This window comes from Dermacentor andersoni, chromosome 6, assembly GCF_023375885.2.
Source record: "Dermacentor andersoni chromosome 6, qqDerAnde1_hic_scaffold, whole genome shotgun sequence".
Taxonomy (NCBI): domain Eukaryota; kingdom Metazoa; phylum Arthropoda; class Arachnida; order Ixodida; family Ixodidae; genus Dermacentor; species Dermacentor andersoni.
The window spans coordinates 130,085,664-130,109,148 of record NC_092819.1 but is presented as its reverse complement, the minus strand read 5'-3'; the positions used below and the strand labels follow the sequence as shown (position 1 = coordinate 130,109,148).

At 43.7% G+C, this 23,485-nt stretch overlaps 1 protein-coding gene and 1 long non-coding RNA gene across 2 annotated transcripts in view; both read right to left on the bottom strand.

Moving 5' to 3' along the window:
• The window catches only part of LOC129382569 (uncharacterized), a 29,592-nt gene extending 9,474 nt beyond the window's left edge, over positions 1–20,118 (bottom strand). Inside the window, exons 1-11 of the mRNA XM_072288993.1 lie at positions 19,953–20,118; positions 16,575–16,757; positions 13,637–13,660; positions 11,487–11,567; positions 11,056–11,079; positions 10,673–10,696; positions 8,095–8,118; positions 4,781–4,804; positions 3,997–4,020; positions 3,606–3,629; positions 145–168 (exon numbers count right to left, since the gene is read on the bottom strand). Coding sequence (XP_072145094.1) covers positions 145–168; positions 3,606–3,629; positions 3,997–4,020; positions 4,781–4,804; positions 8,095–8,118; positions 10,673–10,696; positions 11,056–11,079; positions 11,487–11,567; positions 13,637–13,660; positions 16,575–16,757; positions 19,953–20,025 — 529 coding nt within the window. The 5' untranslated portion in view covers positions 20,026–20,118. The remainder of the gene's footprint in view (positions 1–144; positions 169–3,605; positions 3,630–3,996; positions 4,021–4,780; positions 4,805–8,094; positions 8,119–10,672; positions 10,697–11,055; positions 11,080–11,486; positions 11,568–13,636; positions 13,661–16,574; positions 16,758–19,952) is intronic.
• Positions 5,583–6,957, bottom strand: LOC140218802 (uncharacterized). The gene is made up of 4 exons (XR_011894992.1): positions 6,931–6,957; positions 6,353–6,376; positions 5,953–5,976; positions 5,583–5,606 (listed from the first exon to the last, which is right to left on the bottom strand). It is a non-coding gene; the product is annotated as an uncharacterized lncRNA (long non-coding RNA).
• Positions 20,119–23,485: the final 3,367 nt, after the last annotated feature.

The following is a 23,485-nucleotide window of genomic DNA, read 5'->3' as shown; positions in this document are numbered from 1 at the left end:
AAGCTCTTCGTGAAACCGTTATCATGGCGATGTTGTAAGATTCTACCATTAAATACATATACATACGCATGAAAATAACGAAAGCCTGTTGCTCGAAATAATATGCTTCTCTTCAAATAATGATGTGCACATGTATTGGCTTACCTCGCCCAGGCAGTGGCAATGAGGCTGAAACCGTACATTGCTCATTACAAGTCAGTCTGCCACTCCACGTATCTACTAAATCAACCACGCACAAAAAAAGCTATGCACACAAAAATGATTGAAACGTTTCTGCAGAAGGCTGGGGCAAGTTCATAGATGCCTACGCGAATAGGGAACCTTCTCAGCACAACTACTTTATATCGTAAGATACATATTTTTGTTGTAATGTTGCCGTATAGAAGACAGAGGTAGCAACACCCTCCTTCCTCAACACTAGAATTGGAGGCAGCACTAACGTAGAAAAATCTGGGCGGCCATGTCTTCGGGCATGGCTATTTACATTTAGTGCCGTGAAACCCGGGACGGTGACTGCGGGTTGGACTGAGACCGAGACTGCTAGCCTATCAACGGATGCGGCGGCAGACATTGTCAGGAGAAGAATCTTGGAATATGCTAGTTGGTTCATGGTAAACGAAAATTTTCAGTGCAAGTTAGACAAAGACAAAATAGACGCACATTGAAACAGGACCAGCGCTAACTTTCAACTGAATCCGGTTCAATATCAGCGCTGGTCCTGCTTTCATGCGTCTTTATTTCGTCCGTGTTTAATTCGCGCTGAAAATTTTCGTTGTACGGAAGTTGGCGAGGCGGGAGCACTTTCCCTTTGCTTTTGTCCTGTCTGGCCTTACCCTTCAGTGAGATGACCCGAGTTGCCCAAGGCCGGAATGTCCACGGAGAACGCGAAGCAAATCCTGTCAGCCCAGCTTTCGAACCAGCCAATTGTTCTGGCTGCCCACTAAGTAAATTTTCACTTCGGTGAGAAGTTGTAGGCTCGCAAAGTCAAGACAACGAATTTATGCAGCGACACCCTTCTTGTACGCTTACTCCTGGAAGCGATCAGACCATCGAATGCGAACGCCTCTCGTCACTGCAATGACGAAGGCTGCGAGGTTCACAAGGCCGGGATAACGAGCTTCCTTTGGAAGCCTGAACCTGTTGGCCTAGCCATCTAAGCCATTGGTTGTGTGCCGGTTGATCAGCGGCGCCTTCGTTACGATGTCCACTCCGAGGTACACGAGGCTGGAATGTTGAAGTCGTTCAATGTGAGTTGTTCTGGCTGCCTTGCCCATGGAGCCGCAAGTGGCGTGGAAGCAAATCGCAAATTATGAAAACCACATGCATCGCGCATGTTGTCTAGCAAGGACTGTGTGGCACTCCGCGGATAGATCTTGGACAGGCTGATAGCTTTACAGAATACCTCGTGCTTGAGAATTGAAGAGATCATGGAGAAAAGCGATCACCTCCTCTTGGAAACGTGTGAAAGAGCTCGTAAGCTTAAAGAAATTAACTTGTTTCTAGAATGAAGAAGAAAGACCCTGAACGGCGTAAAAAAAAACACGTAGCCTCATAGAGATGGACGAAATAACGAGAGGCGTCCACGCATGTAAGGAATTAGAATTTGAAAACTGCCTTGGAAAATCTTTAGGTCACAATTGAAGATTTGTGAAGAAGGCCAGGGAGCAAAGCTGAAATTTTAACCGCCGACCTAACACAGCGTAGTCTCGACTCACACGGCAAGTGGAATCCTGTATACAAGTACACAGCCAGTACGATTACTGTGAAGAACGCTACAACAAAACCCGAAATGCATTCAGTAGATGGAAAATCAAATTTGAATGCACAGATGCAGGGCACAATTCTGAAAAGTGCGCAAGCAACGCACTATTGAAATTGCTCCCCAAGAACGTGCGGAGGAAATCGTTGATGAATGTGAAGAAAGAGTTTGTGCTTGCGTTAAAAGATTCCAAGATAGTTATCGCGATCCAGCGACTGTGACTACTAATAGGACTTACACATGCATTCAGAATATTAAAAGACGTCATCCTCAAAGTTCAACTTTGAAAAAAGCAACCATTGTGAATGAAGCACACATGTCTGACGCTGTGGAATTATCCGAACTCATCCATTCTGGTGATCTGACACCACGTGATTAGATAAGTAAACTTTCAAGCAATACGTGCTGAACGGCTATCGGAGTGAAGCAACTTCGAAGGGAAAACAGAAGGAAGTGACAAGGCGCTTTGCGGAAGGACATGCCAAGATTATGAAATAAATGCTTTTCCATCCTGCTGCGAAAAACACATGGCGACAAAGTCAACGCAGAACTATACAGAATAAGAATCCGATGAGAACATTGAAGCACCGCGCTCGCCGAAAAAAAAAAAAAAACAGGCATTGTATGGAAACTTTCGGCTCTACTTTCACAGCTCAGACTTGTACCTAGGTGCGCGAATTGATCACGACCTACTGTATAAAGAGCGACCTGCGCATCCCGTGGTTGCCTACGGCAGCGCGCGGACGAAGAAATACCACGTGATCATTGAGCAGGGACCAAGCGTGCCGGTAGAGGCCGCCAGTGCTCACCCTCACAGCAACGCCCGAAACGCTCCGGCCCTGCCTTCAGGAGTACGGCGATGACGGTAAGCATTCGCAGAGGAGCTGTAGTAAACTCGGCATTTCACATTATTGACAGGGTGCGGCTAGAAAAATGCGCGTCGATACATGCGATACATGCCCCAGATATTTGATAACTTCGCTGTGCAGTGCAATGAAATTTGAAACTATGAAGGCGCGGCCGCGCGGCTGCTAGGATTGAAATAGTGTAATCCCTTAGAGGTTCTTTTTTTCCTCATTGTCTGCTAAAATGTTATACAGTAGGTCGTGGAATTGATCAAGAAGAACAGGTCTTGCGCTGGAGTTCGAGTAATGGTCACTGCCCGGAAACCCACAAAATGTAAGAGTAAATCCCGTGCTCGCCCACTCATTCGCATGTTATGGCGTCTGCAAGAACTGTACTACACCTGGTCTCTAAGAGAACGTGCTTGGGAAAGCGGTTTGTCAGCGTAGGGTCTGCGCAAACGCTCACGAACGTCGTGCGCTGGGTGATGCTTGACGTAACAAGCATTGTTTGCGTGAAGCTAACGGAGACATATTCGATCGTATGCACGGGTTTGCTGACATCGGCGGCTTGACGCTGCAAACATCGTGGTATTCAAACAGAACCATTTTGTTATGTCTGCAACTGAGTGATGGCCGAGCCCATATCCAGCGAATATTAAACTCAAGCCTAGAGTGCACTGCTTTAAAAGCCATCTTACAGTTCCCCTGCACTTTCGGGCAGCAGGGTGTTGTACTCCGATGGTGGAATCTCTCGTCTATCATTGTCATTAAGATGGAGATTCTACACAACGAAAGGAAGATCTTGGCAGCCATTATGTCGGAGTCGCTTATTTTAAAGGTATAACCTAAAGACATTTCAAATAATTGAAATCACAGCGAGGTCCTTAGCATCCCTATAGCATTGTTGTATGGCGCACCTATGGGCACGAACGTTAGGAAATCCTGTTGCTCGAAATGCCGAACTTGTCTTCAAATCATTATGGGCGCAAGAATCTACTTACCTGGCTGAGGCATGGGCGATGACGCTGTAAACAGCACATAGCTCATTACTTCTAAATCTAACACTACACTTATCTACTAAATAAATTCCAAAAAATTATGAAATGTAGGCACATAAAGAACCACAGGACAAATTCTGTAGTAGAATGTGGGGCAAAGTGACAGGTTCTTAATCGAAAAGCGAATCTTCTGAGTAGCAGTTCTTTATTTTGTAAGATATATTCTTCGTTGTGTTGTTGCTTGCGAGCTGTTTATGAAACTGAAATCACGTCGATGTATTAAGCGTCCCTCCATTAAATACATAGCGTATCCATATGCATGAAAATTACAAAGGCTGTTGCTCTAAATAACAGACTTGGCTTCAAATATTGAAGTGCACGAGTATTAGCTTACTTGGCTGAGTCATTGGCCACGAAGCTGTAAACAAATTATAAGTACAATCCTCATCACAAAGAAAATTGTCACTGAATATGTGCCAAGTGAGCTGCAAAACTCTGTACATCTAAAACCGTATGACAACCTATGCGGTAGCTTTTGTGGCAAGGTAACAAATGCCTACTTGACAAGCGAGTTTTTCTAGCCCTACTACATATCTTTAAAGATGTAGTTTTTGTTGTGGTCTTCCTTACGAGTACAAAGAAACTGAAATCAAGGCGATGTCGTCAGCCTCCTTCCAAAAGTTGTGTAGGGTATCCTTAGGCATGATTGCTACGTAAGGCTCTTGCTCTAAATAACGCGCTTGCGATCAAATCATGATGTGCACAAGAACTGGCTTACTTGGCTCAGTCATTGGCAGTGGGTCTCTAAGCAGATTGCAGGTACATTGCTAAGCAGATTGTAGGTACATACAAGGCCAATATACTGCTTGAAGAACCTACAAAGAACCTACTAAGAAGCGTCAAGAACTGTGCACATTCGAAGCTCTTTAGTAGATTATGGAGTGGGGTAATAATTGCTTACTAGAAAAGCGAATGTTCGCAACCGTACTACTCTTTTGTATATTGTATTTTACGTTACGACGTTGCTTATGGGCACAAAGAAACGGAAATGACGGCGATGTCATCGGCCTCCCTCCACAAGGTGTATAATCTATTCGTAGTCATGAAAGTTACGAAAGCATTTTGCTCGAAATACCTAGCTTATTTCTAGATCATGACGTGCACAAAGAATGACTTACTTTGTTCACTCATGGGCCCTGGGTCTGTAAACAAATTGCCGGTACATCGTTAATTACTAAGGAAAACGAGCACTGCGCACACCTACTAAATGAAAAATCTATAAGCATCGAACACTGTGCACATATAACATCGAATGGCGGTTTCTGCAGTAGATTGTGTGACAAGGTAGTAAATGTTTATTCGATAACAGCATATTCTTTTCCCTACTGCTTTCTTTGTAAGATGTATTTCTCGTTGTGGTATAGTATTCAGGCACTTAAAAGCAACAAATTACTGCAACGTTTCCAGTCTCTCCACAGGTTTTATAGGAATTTCAATAGGTATGAACATACCGAAAACCTGTTGCTCGAAATATTGGGCTTATGTTTAAATCGTGGCGCGCCACGATTGGCTTACTTGGCTCAGGCACTGGCGGCGGTTCTGTAAACAAATTGAACGTACATTATTCACTACAAGCCAATCTTAGAATGTTCGTATCTATCGTTCGTAACTGGAAGGAAGCACCGAAAATCTCGTATATACAAAATCGTAAGATAACTACTGGGTAGTAGATTGTGCGTCGAGGTCACTGTTGCTATTTCAAAGGAGATGTTCAGGGCACAGCCTGTTTCATATATAAAATGTGCTCTTCGTTGTCGTGTTGCTCGCAAGTCATTCATGAAAGTGAAATCACGGCGATGTCCTCAGCCTCCTTCCATTAAATGCATATGTAGCGTATCCGTAAACATGAAAGTTACGGAATGCTGTTGCTATATATAATTGTATGTCATCAAGTAATGGTATGCACGATAATTGGCTTACTTGGCGCAGTCATTGGAAATGGGTCTGTAAACAAATTGCAGGTACATCGTTAATAACATAGCCAATGTAGTGCTTCAAGTATCTGCATAGAAGCGCCAAAAGTGTGTACGTTCGAAGCTCATAGAGATTCTGCAGCAGGGCAACAAATGCCTACCAGAAAAGCAAATATTGTCAGGCGTACTATTTTTTTGTGAAAGGTATTCTTCGTTGCGGTGTTGCTTACGGGCACAAAGTAACTGAAATCACGGCACTGTCCTCATCCTCCCTTCATAAGATTGACAACGCATCGATAAGCCTGAAAGTTACGAAGACATTTCGCCCAATAAAACGAGCTTGTATTTAGATTAGGATGTGCACAAGAATGGCTTACCTGGCTCGCTCATGGGCCGTGGGTCTGTAAACAAATTTCCGGTACATCGATTATTACAAGCCAGAATAGCACTAGACATATCTACTAGATGAACAACCTAGAAGCGTCGAAAACTGTGCGCAGATAAAATCGCATGATAGTTTCTGCAGGATATTATGTGACTAGCTAAAAAATGCGTGTTCGAAAAGAGAATCCTCACTTCTTTACTGCTTTTCTTGCAAGGTAAATTCCTTGTTGTGGTCTTGTTTACAGACGCGCCAATTAAGCTAATTAGTGCAACGCCCTCAGTCTCTTTCCATAATTTCTGTATTCATCACCGTAGGTATATGAACATACCGTAAACGTTTTTATCAAAATACCGGCCTTATCTTTAGATCAGGGCGCGCGACAATTGACTTACGTGGCTCGGGCATTGGCCAAGGTTCTGTAAACGAATTTATGGTACATTATTAACTACAAGGCAACCTAACACTGCTTGCATCTAATAAATAAACTGCAACGAAGCATCGGAAATAGCGTATATATAAAATCGTATGACAATTTCTGTGCTCTACATTGTGTGTCGAGATGGCTGCGGCCTACTCGATGGGCAACAGATTCTGACTACAGCTTGTTCCTTACGTAAAATATATTCTTGGTTATGGTAAAACTTGTAACCTCTTTTTGAAACTGAAATGACGGCGATGTGCTAAGCCTCCTTCCATTACATACGTAGCGTATCAACAGGCGTGAAAGTTACAGAAACATGGGGGGGGGGTCCCTAATGGACATGGCTATTTCGTCTGCTGCTGATGTGCTGATTGGTTGGGGGCGCCTGTCTCCTTCAGATGCGTGCCTCAGCCAAGTCAATCAGAACTTCAGCAACGGAAAAAATGAACATGCCTATTACGTGGACACTTAGAGTACTCCCCTCCCCCCTCTGTTATCTTAAATAACAAGCTTTTCTTCAAATCACGATGTACACGTGTATTGGCTTACTTGGCTCAGTCATCGGCCACGGAGCTGTAAACGAATTACAGGTAAAATCCTCATTACCAAGGAAACCGTCACTTCAGATATGTGCTTAATGAGCTACATGTACATACAAAATCATATGGCAATGTATGCAGTAGCTTGCGTGGTAAGATAACAAATGTCTACACAGAAAACGAATATTCATAGCCGTACTGCATTTTTTTCAAAGATATAACTTCCTTGTGGTGCTGCGTACGGGCAAATAAACTGAAATCACGGCGTGGACTTCGGCCTCCCCCCGAAGGTTATATAGGGTACTCCTAGGCATGAATGCTACGCCGGGCTGTTGCTGGAAATAACGAGCTTGTCTTCAAATCATACTGTGTCCGACAAGTGGCTTACCAGGATCAGTCACTGTCCACGGCTCTGTAAACAAATCGCAAGCACATCGTTAATTACAAGGAAATCTACTGTTTCAAGTATCTACAAAGAAGCATCAAAACTTTGTACATTCGAAACTGCAGCAGATTGTGCAGCAGGGTAACGCCTACGAGAAATGCGAATGTTCCCTGCCGTACTGTCTCTTTTTTTTTTTTTTTTTCGAAAGATGTATTCTTTGTTGCGATGTTGCTTACGGGCACAAAAAAAAAAAAAGAACTGAAATCACGGCGATGCCCTGAGCCTGCCTCTACAGGATTGATGACGTGTATGTAGTCGCTAAAATTACGAAAGCGTCTTGTTCAATATATCAGGCTTGTTTTTAGATTGTGATGTGTACAAAAATTGGATTACCTGGCTCGCTGTCGGACCCTGGGTCTGTAAACAAATTTCCGATACATCGATTATTGCAAGGCAAACTAGCATTAGAAATATGTACTAAATGAACAATCTAGCAGTGTCGAAAACTGTTCGCATACAAAATTGCCTGGTGATTTCTGCAGTAGATTTTGTGAAATGCTAATGAATGCATATACTAAAAAAGAATGCTCTCTACCCTACTGCTTTTTTTTGCAAGATATATTTATTGTTCTGGTGTTGTTTACGGACACGCTAATGGAACTAATTAGTGCAACGCCCTCAGTCTCTTTCCGTAATTTTTATAGCCATCAACATAGGTATGAACATATCGGAAAAAATTTTCGAAATAGAGGGCTTATCTTTAGATCATGCTAGGCATGATTGGCTTACTTGGCTCAGGCATTGGCCGCGGTTCTGTAAACGAATTGATGGTACATTATTAACTACAAGGCAATCTAACACTGCTCGTATCTACTAAATAAACCTCAAAGAAACATCGAAAATTGTGTATATACAAAATCCTATGCCAATTTTTGTGTAGTAGATTGCGTGCTGAGGTGACTGATGCCTACGCGAAAGGAGATATGCTTAGCACAGCTTGTTTCCAACGTAATATATATTCTTTGTTGTTGTACTGCCTACAGGCACATAAAGAAACTGACATCCCGGCGATGTCCTCAGCCTCATAGCGAATGTACAGGCATGATAGTTATAAAAGCCTCTTGATGAAAATAACAAGCTCATCGTCAGATCATGACGTACAAGAGAATTGGCTTCATGGTTATATTGCGCTCAGTTTTACAAACACGATATTAAGGAAGGACAGGACGTGGACGGATGTAGCGCAAGAAAAAGAGATGTGCGTAAGCACTCCGTCCATCGCGCTTATCAAAGCTGAGGTCGAGTCTGCCAGGGCGAACGGGTGCATGTGAACAATGTATGCCTGACCCGAACTATGATCACACGTCGTCACCTTGTCATATCTTATATGTAACCCTTCCCCCCCCCCCCCCCCCCCCCGCTCCATATCTCCTTGTATATAAGCGCGTTCTTTACCAGTATTAAACAGTTGGTAGTTTGCGCTACATCCGTCCACGTCCTGTCCTTCCTTAATATCGTGTTTGTAAAACTGAGCGCAATATAACCATGAACGTTCACCAACTAGCCCCCTTCATTGCTTTACTACGAATTGGCTTGATTGTCTCAGTCAATGGCCACGGGTCAGTAAACATATCGCCCGTACATCGCTCATTACAATGCAAATTAAAACTGCACATATCTATGGAGTGAACAAAAAAGAAGCGTCATAGACTGTATACATACAAAATTGAACGGCAATTTCGTCATTAGATTGTGAGACGTGGTAACGAATGCCAAGTCAGAAAGCGTATCTTCTCAGCTTTGATTATTTTTTTGCGACGTACACTTTTCGTAGTGATGTTTGTCGGCACCTGAGAGAGGCGGAAATCACTGCGATTTCCTTATACTGCCTCAGTAAGTTCTACAGCAATCGCTATAAGGATTCTTTTCCAAAGCGTTTGATCCTGTTGCACATTGCCGCCTCATATCGAAATTATCTGCGTTAAAGTTAGACTCCTGTACATTGTCATGGCTACGTAACTTGCTATCTAATCGAGAGCAATTTACATTTGTTAATGACTTCAGTTCCCCCAAATCTAATGTTATTTGCGGTGTGCCACAAGCAAGCGTCATTGGGTCTCTGTTGTGTCTAATCCATATAAATAATCTGCGTAACAACATAACGTCTTGCACACAAATATTGGCCGATGACTGCATAATCTACCGTCCCGTAGCCAACAGTGATCACATAGCGCTCCAACGAGACCTAGAGATAGTGAACCAGTGGTGTACTATATGGCTCATGACACTAAACGTGTCAAAATGTAAAACAATGTCTTTCACCCGTAAACCTGTTAATTTGCAATTTATCTACCCCATTAACAATAGTAGTAAATCCCCGACTACACAATATAAGTATCTTGGGATGCACCTTACACCTAACCTATCATGGTCTGAGCATGTCACGTGTGTATCTGCCAATGCATCCACACCATTAGGTTTTTTGCGCCGGGACTTGCGCAGTGTTCCACCTGCCTTGCGCAGAATGGCTTATTTAACGTTCGTGCGACCCCAGCTTGAGTACGCGTCTCCCATTTGGTCTCCACCCCAGCATAACCTAATTGAAACGTTGGAAATCATTCAGAATAGGGCAAGTCGTTTCTTTACTCACAATTACAGCTTCCAGTCTTGCATAACACAGCTCAAAGCCCAACTATCGTTGCAGTCGTTGAATACTCGCCGGGGATATTGCATCGCTGTCATTATTCCATAACTTCATTCACTCTGACGGATTATCCCTGCCATGCTTGGAACACCACGTCTTCACAACGCACAGGTTGCACAATAATTTCAGCTATGTCCGCGTATATGGAGCGACACAAGCATTTAACTTTTCACCACTGCCTCGCGCTATCCGTCTCTGGAACAGCCTTCCGTATAGCATTGCTTCGCTCAGAAATCATGATGCCTTTTGCAGTAATGTACTGGCACGCGTACTGCCATGTTTGTTTTCTTTTTTTTTTTAAATATTACGCTATGTATAACGTCTGAACGCAAAGTATCTTGCTGCTTTTATGTAATACTTTTTGATGTTGTTGCTGCTTTTATGCAATGTTTATCTGTTCATTCCTCTTTATTTTTCTTTTTTTGACGTCTTTCTGTACATATGTGAATTTCATCGCTTTGTGCCAATGTTTTAATCCCTTTATGCATCGATACCTTTTTGCCGATTGTATATTGTGATAAACTGTACCATATGCCGCCCTCACTATACGCCTCTTCGTAGGCCTGTGAGGTCTTTCTAAATAAATAAATAAATAAATGCATAAAATTTGTTCGAAATAACGGGGTTGTCTTCAGATCATTATCCGCACGAGAATTGGCTTACTTGGTTCAGGCATTGGCCATGGATCTGTAAAGAAATTGCCGGTAAATTGCTAATCACAGGACAATCGACAAATGCACATATCTTTTAAATTAATTAAAAGGACGCGTGGAAAACTTTTCAAATACGAAATCGTATGGTGATTTTTCTCGGTAGATTGTGAGTCAAGGTCATTGATACCTACTTGAAGAGGGAATATTTTGAGTACGTGCTATTTCTTAAGAAAATATATTCTTCGTTGTGGTGTTGCTTACAGGCATCTAAAATGAAATTTTAGGAAATTGTTCACCCTTATAGCGTATCTAGAAACATGAAAGTTACAAAAGTCTACTGCTCAAAATAAGGGGCTTGTCCTCAGGTCATCATGTGAACAAGAATGTGCTTACTTGGTCCAGGCAGTGGCCATGGGCCTGTAATAAATGAAAGGTACATAATTACAAGGTGAACTGGGGCTTCAGATATTTCCTAACTAGATTTAACTAGGTAACGTAAAAAACTGGTGTACATCTACTCAGTGAACTACAAGGTAGCATCGAAAACTTTGCAGCTAATGAATTGTAGTTCAATTTCTGCAGTCGATTCTATGACAAGATAACAGATACCTAATCGGAAAGCGAATATTTTCAGGGTCAAATTTTTGTTGGTAAGGTATATTGTTCGAGGTAGAGTTAGTGTAAGACGCCTAAGTAACTAAAATTCGGGTGATTGTCTAAGCCTCTTTCTACAAACTTTATAGCGTACCCGCACATGAAAGTTAAGAAGGCCTGCTGCTCGAAATAATCAGCTTGAATTCATGATATGCGCAGATATGACTTACCTGGGTCAGGCATTGGCCATGGCTCTGTAAATAAATTGCCGATACACTGCTCATTACAAGGCGAGCTATCACTGCATATATCTGGTAAATGGACGAGAAAAATTCGTCAAGTATGTGCACAAAAAATCGCATTGTAATTTCTGGAGTACTTGTGACAAGGCAAGAAATGTCGACATGAAAAGCGGATCCTCTCAGCACCACTTCATTCCTTTGTAAGACATATTATTTGATGTTATGCTGCCTTACTGGCACTAAAAAACTGAGATGAGAGCGATGTTCTCTGTCTCTTGGCTAGTGCTGCCGACTTGCGAAAAAAGTTTTTCCTAAACTCGGATAAAAATTGCCTAGGTTTCCCTAGATTATTGAGAAATGTGGTTTAAATGTAAATTTGACTTCTGTAATGGTAACTGTTTTTGTTTCATGCAAATAGACTGCAAATTTTAACGTTAGAATTTATTTCTAATGACCTTTCTAAATATTTAAATAATGAAGCCACTGGACTCAAGTGGAAGTAGTATGCAGAGCAACTTCATACGCTAACGCAGCCTCCTGCTTGGAGCCATATATATATATATATATATATATATATATATATATATATATATATATATATATATATATATATATATAGACGCAGAAAAAGACGTCACCATGACTAAGTAGCCAAAATTATAGAAACCTTGTTCGAAATGTAGGGAAGATAGGCGCCGGACCATCCTTGCAAAATGCAGCAGTGTAAAGACGGCGCGCCCCTTCACGCCACCAATGCAAAATATATTAATAATTGTGAAGGCTGTGTACTGACGTAGCACCACCATACTTATACCCCTCTCACACGGGAAGATTTAATGTCATTCTAATCGAATGACATTCGCATATAATCCCACTAATCGGGATTTACACGGGAAAATTTAATGTCATTTGAATGGAATGACATTTGCCATCGAATGAGTTAGGGGAACTCCTTCGCATTCGATTTCGAACCGAACGTATACTCTTGACCCCAGATAGACAACTGCAACACGCAACGCGAAAAAATAATGCGTGCATCAGCAAAGTGAGAAGATATTTTTTTAGACTTATAAAAAGGAATAATTAGTTTTGCCGGGATGATATTTTCACCACGGGCTGTGCTCAAGCGCTATTACTCTTTGCATCAGGAGTCTGTTGCGTCGGTCGGCCATATTGGATGTGTTGATCGAAGTGCTTTTAGTTGTGAATAATTGGCGTCAAAATGTTTTCGTTCGTTCTGAAAGTACTCGCAAAAGTTCTTAAACGCGTTTGATAGGAACGAAATTTCTTTGAATTTCACAATTTTCGTTCCAGATCGTCATTGCTATCATTTGCGAATGCCATTATATTTTACTGTGTAGCACGGCAAGAGACCGAATAGCATTCGATGCATCGAATGCCATTCGATTCGAGATTCGAATGACATTAAGTCTTCCCGTGTGACAGGGGTATTACTCGCTTACGCGTCATTTGCAGCAAAAGCACGAATATACGCGGCTAATTATTATATTTCCTCAAAAGCGAAAAGCACCCGAACGCAAGACCACTGGGACTCTGTCCACGGTTGCTCTGCCTATGGCGATACGCGCGCGTAGTCGGCTGTGCCACGACCGCGTTGTCCTGCTTGGCGCTAAATGTATCCGCTCGCGCCCAGATTTGTCCGTTCTGCTCTTTGGTTTGTGTTGCAGCGTACGTTTATTTCACCGGTTACAGATAAACATTTCGTCGAGAGTGCGTATGCATCGACAGTGAAGCTAGAGGTAAGAACAGCAAAATTGAGGTAGCAGTACTTCAGTAAAAGGTCCATGTGAGATAGGCTCACTGTGCAGCAATATTATCGAAAGTCATGCTGAGCATGGTTATTGCGTAGGTAATTTGCAGTGAGTAAAATCGGAACAGGCCTTCACGTCAGCAGTTTCGCCGTTTTAATATCCTAGCGTGAAATTGTCCAAGGTTGGGGCTAATTTCCCCATTTACGCAAACAAAGCGTAAATTCTTTAGATGTGGAGACTCTTCCCTAGAATTGGCAGCACTGCAAAGGCATTACAGCGCATGCAAAGTCATTAAAGTAGCGAATACTGATTGATTAAAATAACGAGCTCGTGTTCAAATTATGATGTGGACGAGAATTCGCTTACCACGCTTTGGGAAAGGCCACAGAACTGTAAACAAATTGACAGTACATCGACCATTAAAAGGCAGTCTAGCGCTGCAAGTACCTACAAAGTGAACTACGAAGAAGCGTCGAAAACTGCGTAGATACAAAATTCTGCAGTTGATTATTTGGCAAGATGACAAAGTATACTTGCCGAAAAGCGAGTCTATACAAGACATCTACATTTTTTGTAAGACATATACCTCATTTTCGTGGTGCTTAGCGACAATTTAAATAGTCACGGCGATTTCTTTAGCCTCCCATCACGTGTTCTATGGGGTGTATGCACGAACGGCGATGACCGGGCAGTGCGCCATATTGATGAAGTCCGTAGCCAAAAGTACGCGCATACTGCCGCAAGTGCGCGTCGAATAAATGATGTGACGCCCTGTCGTGGGTTGCAGCAACCGCTCCAAAATAAAGGAAGATGAACTAAAGAAGAAGTTATGAAGTTGTGTGTTTCGCCAGCATTCTCCAAGTTGTGCACGCGCGTTCGCGATAAAAAATAGGGAATTTTCCCAACAGCGACGACGCGATGGATCTCGTGTATCAACATGCGCGAATAACCTCGCTCGCTGTGAATCCTTACAAATACAGGGTTTGTTCTCGGCACCTTTTAGCAGGCACATGAACCATCCGGTTTTTAGACTATGCGTATGTGTCACGTGCAAGCGGTTGGGATCGCGGTCATGCATATTTTTACAGCGAAGCTGTATACCTCTACGCTCGAAGGAAATTTTCGTGTCGTAAGCAAAAAACTGCCCATGCGTGGACCGATCCCGGAGGTAGTGCAATGCCGGGCCGACCCGCAGCGGATGTGCAGTTCGTCATTAAGGGGCCCACATACACAGCTTCTTTAGCCATTCTTCTTCACAGAGTGAAAGGGCACTGAGTTTTTTTCATTGGGGTTTTCGAAGCGGGGCCGTATGCGTAGATGTAACACCTTGTTTACATGAAATCGGCGCTAATATCACGTCTATCTTGCGCGCGTTAGTGCATGAGTCTTCAATTTGGAAACGGGACGGACGGAAACGAGGCTCCTGCTTGACTACGTTTCCGTCTTGTAGGCCACCGGTCGGAATTGCAACCCCCACTGGGCTCCATTGCAATACAGTATGTCGCCAGCGCTGGTTTAAGCGAATTCTACTATGACTACAGATCCTTCCGACCACGCAACAATATACATATTTCTTTTTTTTTTTCAGTTCAGGTTAACCACTCCGAAACGCTAGTCAGCTCTTCAAGGCGGATGCATTCAGCGTATACCCCATGCGTTGTGACGGAGTCCAGTAGGGGCTTGCAGTCATCGAAGAGTTTCGACAGGCGGATTACAACGGGGAAACGTAGAAATTAGAGTCTGCAGCAACACGTACAATCTAGCTGTGATATTAACGCCAATATTATGTAAACAAGGTGCTACATGCGTATACGATTCCGTTTGGAAAACCACAATGAAAAATGCGCATGACCGCGATCCGAACCGCTTGCACGTGATACATACGCATAGTCTAACAATCGATGGCTCACGTAGCTACTAAAAAGCGCCGATAGCTAACCGTGTATTTGTAAAGGTTCACAGCGAGTTGACCCGCGCATGCTGATATGGGAGAGCCATCTTGTCGTCGCTGTTCTGAAAGTTCCCTGTTTTTATCGCAAACGCCTGTGCACGCTCTGGAAAATGGTAGAAGTAAGCACACCTCCATTTCTCCGTCCTTAGTTTAACTTCTTTTATTTTGGAGCGGTTGCTGAAACGCAAGAACAGCGCTTTAACGCCATTTATTTGACGCTCACTTGCGGCAACCCGGGCGTGCCCCGTTGCGCAATACGCCTACATGGCCTGCTGCCCGGTAGCCGCCGTTCGAGCACATACACCCTATATCGTATTTACATTCACTATTAATGCGTGTTACATCGCTCTCAAGTGATGTGGGCTGACGTATCTATAGCGGAAAGGCGCTTATCTAAAGAAGCAGTTGTGCCATGCTTCGAATGCCCTAAATAGGAAACTGTCTTCTCATCCCCCACCGCGACGAAAACGTAACCTAACACTCCGAGAAACAAAACTTCATAGTCATGACTTCAGAAACAAACTAAGAACAAATAAGTGTTTTCGAAAAGAAGAGAAGCTGGCATCGATGCATCTGCTGGATGATGTCGTTTAAGGGTAGCGCAAATATTTTGCTTATTAAAAAGGAAACTTTCGTGCAAGATCATGAAATAATATTGCCATACGCGTAAAGTGCGGGAACCATGTGAAGTAGGACATCACTGTGGTCACTTCCTGTTTCATTGCGAAACCTTATTTTCGCATAGCTTTGTTTTCTATGTAGCATAAATTGAAAGCCAGAAAGGAAAACAGACGTAATATTTCGTCTCTGTTGCAGTCGCGATGTTCGCAGTTGATCCGGCCTCAAGCGGCCAGTCACGCGGCAATTTTGCGCGTATTCGCGGGCTTCTTTCACGCTTGCAAAAACTTTTTTATGTAGCACGTATTGTACAGCAGAAAGCTGTATCGGGGGTTTTTCATGTCGCTCTACAGTTTTCTCCTTGACACTTTTCATCTAATTATAATATTTGAGAACTTGAATTATTATTTAAAACGAATTACGTAATTAGGCGTAATGCAAAAAATAAGCTGATTATGTCCAAGTGACGGCATAGAACATTACCTTGGTTCTGTACAGCTACGAGGCATTTGCATATATTTTTAAATCTTGGTGCATGCTACTTGGGACACCCTGTATTGTACGTAACTAAATACCCGGCACGCAAGTTCTTCTAAAAGTTCAAATGAACTACATCATCAGAAAAAAAAAATCTGTGCATAAATGGACGTTAACTGCATTACAGCCTAGGCTACGAAAAAGAAGCAGAGTGGAAGGAAACTTTGAAAACAGGAATGATAAAAGCGGTGAGCTCACCAGCGCTAGGTGTCGTTGCTGTCGTGGTCATTGGTGTCGGTGTGGCGTTTTGCACACTCTTCACATCTTTGGTCGCCGGAATCAACGAGCTCCCCACGGTCGAAGTCTGGTTCTCAAGAGGATATGCTCCGCGAGCTCCAGAAGCCGGGTAGAGCAAACCGATCGTTTTGTTGGCGAATAAATCTGCAGAAATTCGAGTTTTGGGTAAGAAGGTTGTTATGCTGTCGGATTTACCCGTAAATACAAATGTACAGCAGTACGCGTCATAACAATCATCACGAACGCAGTTATTTGTTTTGAAATACATAATTACACCTAAAAAAAACAAGAAATTGAAATTACATCACAAGGGTGTACAAGCTTGAACTTCTTTCAGCAAACCCTATTCTGCCCTAATAGTGGAAGTTATGTAAGCATCTAAAAACAAGATGATCACTGACATATGTTAATAACTCATCACTAATCCACAGTGGCGATATATATAATAACCTATCCTCATTTGTAATATACGCCGTAAGGGAATCAAAATACCTTAAATTGCAGTGCACTATAATGACAAAGTTCGAGACATCAAGCACCTCAGCTTTGATATCTGTAGGTCATAAAAACCTTAAGTAGTAAAACTAACACTAGTTTTATTGTAGCAGTGAACAAGCGAACACTAATGAACGAGGTGTCAGAGGGAACATTGTCTCCATCCTTTTGTTTTAGCTCGCAGAAGGAAGAAAGGCTGTTTCCACCGTCGCGAGTACTACCAGCTTCTTTCCTGTATATTGGCCTCTAAACAAACGCAAAATGCGTTCCGAAACGATCTGGATCGCTAAAACATGTTGACATGTGGTACGTGAGAGTCCATAACAACGGAAATATAGTTCTGCGGAAGGCCGCAAAGGAAAGGAAAGTACACGAAAGAAAGTGGTCCTCTATCCCAATGTAACACGAAACTACAGAGGAAACCCTTGCGGGTTTGTCAGAAGGATCTCAGAAAGTCTATAAGCATACTATGGACACACGTGGCATGCATTTGCTTAGTAACTTATTTTGGCAAAACATATGCAGCAACAATAAACACAATGATTCGACGAATTTGAACACTCACTTCGCAGCCAGACAACACTCTAGCACCTTTCTGTAACAAACGCCACCCGGAGCCACGTTTTGCTCTGTAACGAGTCATTTTGCTCCGAGGGACGCCGCAAGCAGCCGGCGGTGTCCCTCGTGTCTTTCGGCTGGGCACTAAATTCACGTATACATACTAATCGCGCTATGTCTCTAATTAAACGTTAACCGCGACATGGTACTTTTCAGTGTATCTCCTTGTTGTCCCCGTCTCACTTTTGGGCTTCAACTGACCTAACAACATAATAATAATAATAATAATAATAATAATAATAATAATAATAATAATAATAATAATAATAATAGTAATAATAATAATAATAATAATAAACTCTGGGCATTACGTGGCAAAACCACGAACTGATTATGAGTTTGACAAACAACAAAACCCAACTTTCGAAGACGCGTGCATAAGAGTCACCTCTTATGCACGCGTAAAGACAACCACACAAGCTGGGGTTTTGTATGGCGCATGCGCGTGTTGGTTTTCTTCTCTTTTCGACCGAAGTGTTCCATTAAACTCTGTTGCTAGTCCTAGCGTGTGTGGTTCTCTTTTCTCTCCACCTTTGTGCGCGTCTTCTATATAAGGCTGGGTATTGTTGTTTGTCAAGCTGTGTACCAACAGGCCCGGCACCAGACTGTTGTGATTATGAGGTAGTACGTTCTAGTGGGGCAATATTAAGCTCGGTGAGGTTCGGGTTAACCTTGACCACCTGTGATTCTCTAACGTGCACCAACGTAATTTCATCCCCCTCGAAACGTGGCTGTCATTGCTGAGATATCGAACCCGTCAGCAGCGCTATGCCGTAGCCTCTGAGCTACGGCGTGGGGGTGTGTGCTAACCACCCAGGAAGTTTCGGATCGAACAAGCGTAAAGGCATGGGACATGGCAAGAAGACGGATCATACAGTTTCCGACAAAAATTACTAGAGTGAACTCTGGCACTTTGATCATTGAGCTACAATAGAAATAATGATTAGGACACGGATTTAGTCATCGTGCTTCACGTTTCAGACCTGCTTTAGACGTTATATAGTGGCTTTTTTTCTACCTCAATTTTCAAGCACTCATAGTACCGTAAGCCCAGCAAGGCAATACAGCTCTGTACACATCCATAGTCATTGCGATTCATCAATGCTAACGGAATGGAGTGTTGCAAAAAAAAATCTGCCCTTCCACTCTGTGAAGACGGATGGCCAGCTAAACTGTGTACGTGGGCCTCTCAACGCCTGCTTCACCTCCGCCGTAGGTCGGCCCGGCATTGCACTATCTTCAGGGTCGACCCACGTATGGGGAGTTTTGCGTCTACACACGGACACAATCCTGGAGCAACTAGCCCTCAACAGGTTCGCTGTAAAAATCCGGCAGAACCGATCTCACAACGAATGTCGATACTAATGCGATTAGCTCTGAATCAATGCCGTGACACCGTATTGCCCCCACCAAAACACGTTTTGTCGTCTGTATCCAGCGCGTATGCAGCCGGGATCCTCTCTCGCACTTCCCATTGAACACGCTGCGTCATCTCGCGCAGCGTAATTGTTGCGCTATCATTGAAAAGTGGAGCATACCCACTGACACATACGTAGTGGTCCAAGTTTGCGTGAAAGAGGTTCATTAAAAAGCGGTACATACCCACTGACATCAATCACCGTTGCAGTATCTCTATGAAACGGGCCTGCGTACTTATATTTCGTTTTATACTGACGTTATGCCGCGCGGCAACTCGAGCGAAAAAAAAATATATACATACTCAGTCACACATGCCCCAGTGACCCAAGATGGTCAGACGGTTCGTTTCGAATCCTGTCCCTCAGGACAAGAGCGCGATGCTGTATCTATTAAAACATGGACGACCCATTGACCCAAGTTAGCGGGAAATCACTAGAGATAGATAGTCGGTCTATCCCCTGAAAGTGCGTGAATTTCCCGAGAGTGCTAATCGCAACATTAACCAATTTCCTGGATCACAAAGCCGCTCAAAGTTAAAAGCACTAACTTTACGCAAATCCACGTACTAACCATTATTCTCACAATGGCTGAACCATCATGCATGCAGCTCCAGGAGAAACTAGGGTCAATGTTTCTTCTAGCAATTTTTCAATGTGGAAGCCAAAGCTCTGGTTCAGCTCCGACGTGTACCAGCTAGGCCGCGTTGTTGACCTCGTTCAGTAAGAGGTTGAACAGCCTAACACATTGTGCAGCACCAAGCAGAACGAAACTGTTTCGTGCATGTTCCTTGTCAAAGTCGCGACTCACCGGCATCGAAGGCAAACGTGAGGACGACGAACGCCACCAGGGCCATAAGCAGCAGCACCACCACGGGGATCATCGCGCGCAAGGTCTTGTTGTCTACAGAATAAAAAAAAATACAGTGCCTGAAGGATTCGGAGTAACCAAGCTTGGAAATATTGCTTTTCAGAATTAAAGAGCAAGCACTGTTTCTTCTGCAGTTTAATTTGTGGTGTTTCACGTCCACAAACTGCACCGATGTTTATCAACGACGCTGTAGTAGTAGGCTCCCGAATAATGTTGACCGCTTAATGTTCTTTTAAATGGATCTATGTATACTCGAAAGCAACCGAGCTGATGTTAAACGAGAACGCGGCAACAGAGATATTCCGTCCCATTTCCTCAGTAGGGGTAAACCTATAGAGGTAAGGCAGAAGATAAGAAGTGTTGTGGGAAGTCTTGTGCTAGTATACACTGAGCAAGAACGTAGAAAGATCGAAGCCATAATGTTAAAAGGTGAGCTATGGTTCCGAAATATATAGCACAGGGACGCATGTAACATCCAAGTGCACAAAAAATATACAGAAAAGAAGAAAGAAATTACGGCAGAACTAATCCCATGATGACTGTTGACGACAAGGCTATTACATTCAAGAAGTGGAGTTACACACCGTATTGCTGAAGTCATGTTTATTTAATATATGTAGAGGTCACTGTAAGACTTCCGTTGCTTCAGTTGTATGCGACAAACTACGGTAACGTCCCACTTCGCTAGAGTACTTGTTTGTCAATGTTGCCCATGTGCAAGAAGACATGACGACGAATGTATGGTGCCGACGCAGGGACGATGGAAGGAAGAAGAAGGAATGACGTCGACGAAACGGTAAAGGCGGTATGACGGTGACGACATGACAAAAAAGGTCGCAGTTTCGCCCGAAAGGTGAAGCATAGATTACGATAGCAAATTAGTAGACAGCTGTAACAAGTAAAGATAATAGTTTTATCGGCCGCATAAACTTGAAAACATTTGTTTACTAACAACAAGCATGGTGTCAGCGCGTACAAGCAAACACACGAACACATCAGACTCGTGAGCGCGGACACTCGCTGTCAAAACACTGGTGTGAGTAAGCACGGCATCAGCAGCGAGCTAAGTGACTTTCGTGCGGCCTATCGCTTCAATGCAAGAGCGGCGAGAACACAGCGCGCACAAAGGTATGAGCCGCCTGCAGATCCCTTTCAAGATACGGCGCGTGCAACCACGCGAGGCCGTGCAAACTACGCACTTATTGGCAAAGTCGAAGGAGCCCCCCATCGCCCGGGTTGCCTCGCCGCTTAATTTCATATACGGAGCGCGAGATCGAGCCGCGATCGTCAGTTCCCCTTGCACCCGGCCGTGAAATGCGCAGTTGGTGCTGGAGCACAATGCCGCCCCGCTACATCCCTCCCTCCCGTCCCCCCCATGCCTTTTCACGCGACGGTACGGCGCCTTTCCTCTCCGCTTGCTTTCTTCGCGTGCGCCAGATTGAGCCGCCATCGCTGGCTCACCCTTGCAAGGTTTCACTCGCACATACACCATACGGCACGCGGCGACGTTTTTTTCGGCCTTGAATTTTTTTGCGGATCCTCACGGCGACGCCGATGGTAGAAATACGACTGGAGTGCACACATAACTGCTATCGCAATAAAATGAGATGATGATTCTCAAATGATTACGATAGTATAACGACGACAGCGTGACGACATCAGAACTTTGGGATGACGAAGAGTGTATGACGACTATGACCACCAGATTTCCAAGCTGGAATGACGGCGATAGCATGACCACGAAGGCATGACGACGACGGTATTACGAAGGACGCATGATAGTGACCGTCTGCCGACGACGCAAGTGACGTCGGTGGCATGACAACGGCGTATAATCACGGTGTAATGACGACAGCGCAATTGGAATCGAATGACGTAGGGATGACATTGACGCGTCGACGAAGGCGGTATTATGTTGACGGCAGGACGACAACGGAGTGACGTTAGTGAAGTGGTGACAATGGTAGAATGACAGCGCGAGGATGACGGCACGGCGACAATGATATGACGGCGACAGTGCGACGAGGGTCACATGACGAGAGTCCGATGACGAAGTTATAGTGACGACGATGGTACGTTCGGATGGCATCACTACCATGGTATGCATACGACGCTGTAGACGACGCAATGACGACAATGGAATAACAACGGTATGAGGACAACTGGTTGACGACGAGTGTAGGGCGACAATGACGTGAAGACGACGGAATGACGAGTCGTACGACGAAGCTGAAGTGTCGACGATTGCACGACCACGATGGCACGACAACGGCGCTATCGCAACCAATGCGTGATAGCGTCTGTTCTCTAACCCGCCATGCGCGGGATACGCATGCGCCATCAGTGCGGCAGCGCGACAACCGCGGTGGTGCCGACGGCCTGATTGCGCTTCGAGCGCCCTTATAATTGGCTTTGGAATAAAAGCGAGCAGAAAAGTTACGAATTTTTGTGCTTACGTCTTTCTTGCAATAGTTTTTTTTTTATGATCGTTTCGTTCTATTATATCAACAACAAACATACTGTTCGGCTAATACAATCGACGAAATGCTTCGTGAGACCATGTAAACAATCCACGAATGAAAAGTTTCGTGTAAGTGTGGACAGTACGTGCACCTCGAACGGTTACACACAACTCATGGATTCCGAGGAGGAAATGCGTGCCTATTGAATCTTCGCCGGACTTTGAAAGCTTTACTCCAAGGCCGCAATTTGTTCGCATACATGCTTTACTGTCTGAAATGGACTCACCCTGGTTTTCTTTATCTAGTGCAATCCGTGCAACATTGCGAATATAAAAACAAAAAAAAACATACTTGAATCTATAAAAGTAAGGAACTGACTGCATATATATATATATATATATATATATATATATATATATATATATATAGTTTATTTTTTTTTCTCGCGCAATGAAGGGCGTAGTGGCTGCATGAAGGTTACGTAAAAGTCCTCTGCCCTTTCTTAGCCACTGACCATGTGTGGAGAAAAATGGGTTCTAAAGATAGTGACATGGTGCTGTGAGGTGGTAAAAAAAAAAGCTCTCGCCTTGATCTCCTGATGGGATAAGTGTGGAGATGAGGATGAGGGAGAGGATCAGCAACACGAAAGCTCCCGAGACGATCAGGAGGATGCCGTAGGTAGTCAGCTGCCTGCGAACAGAACAACCACTGGCTAAAACAACGAAGGGCAAGTCATGTTAGTCATGTTATGTAGAGCTGCTCAGTCAAAGCAGCTCTACATAACACGGTCGGTCAGCATACGTTATAACAAAATATGAAGTCACGACTGACATGTATTTACCTGTTCAATAACTTATTAGAACATTAGTAGCGAGGGAAACGGCTACCGAAAACGTGCAGCAATACGTTCAATAATATAATCAGAATACAATGAATGGACAATTTTCTCAAATAACTACCGCGAATACCGACTACAAGCCGCGAACTTGTGAATACTACTAAAAAAATATC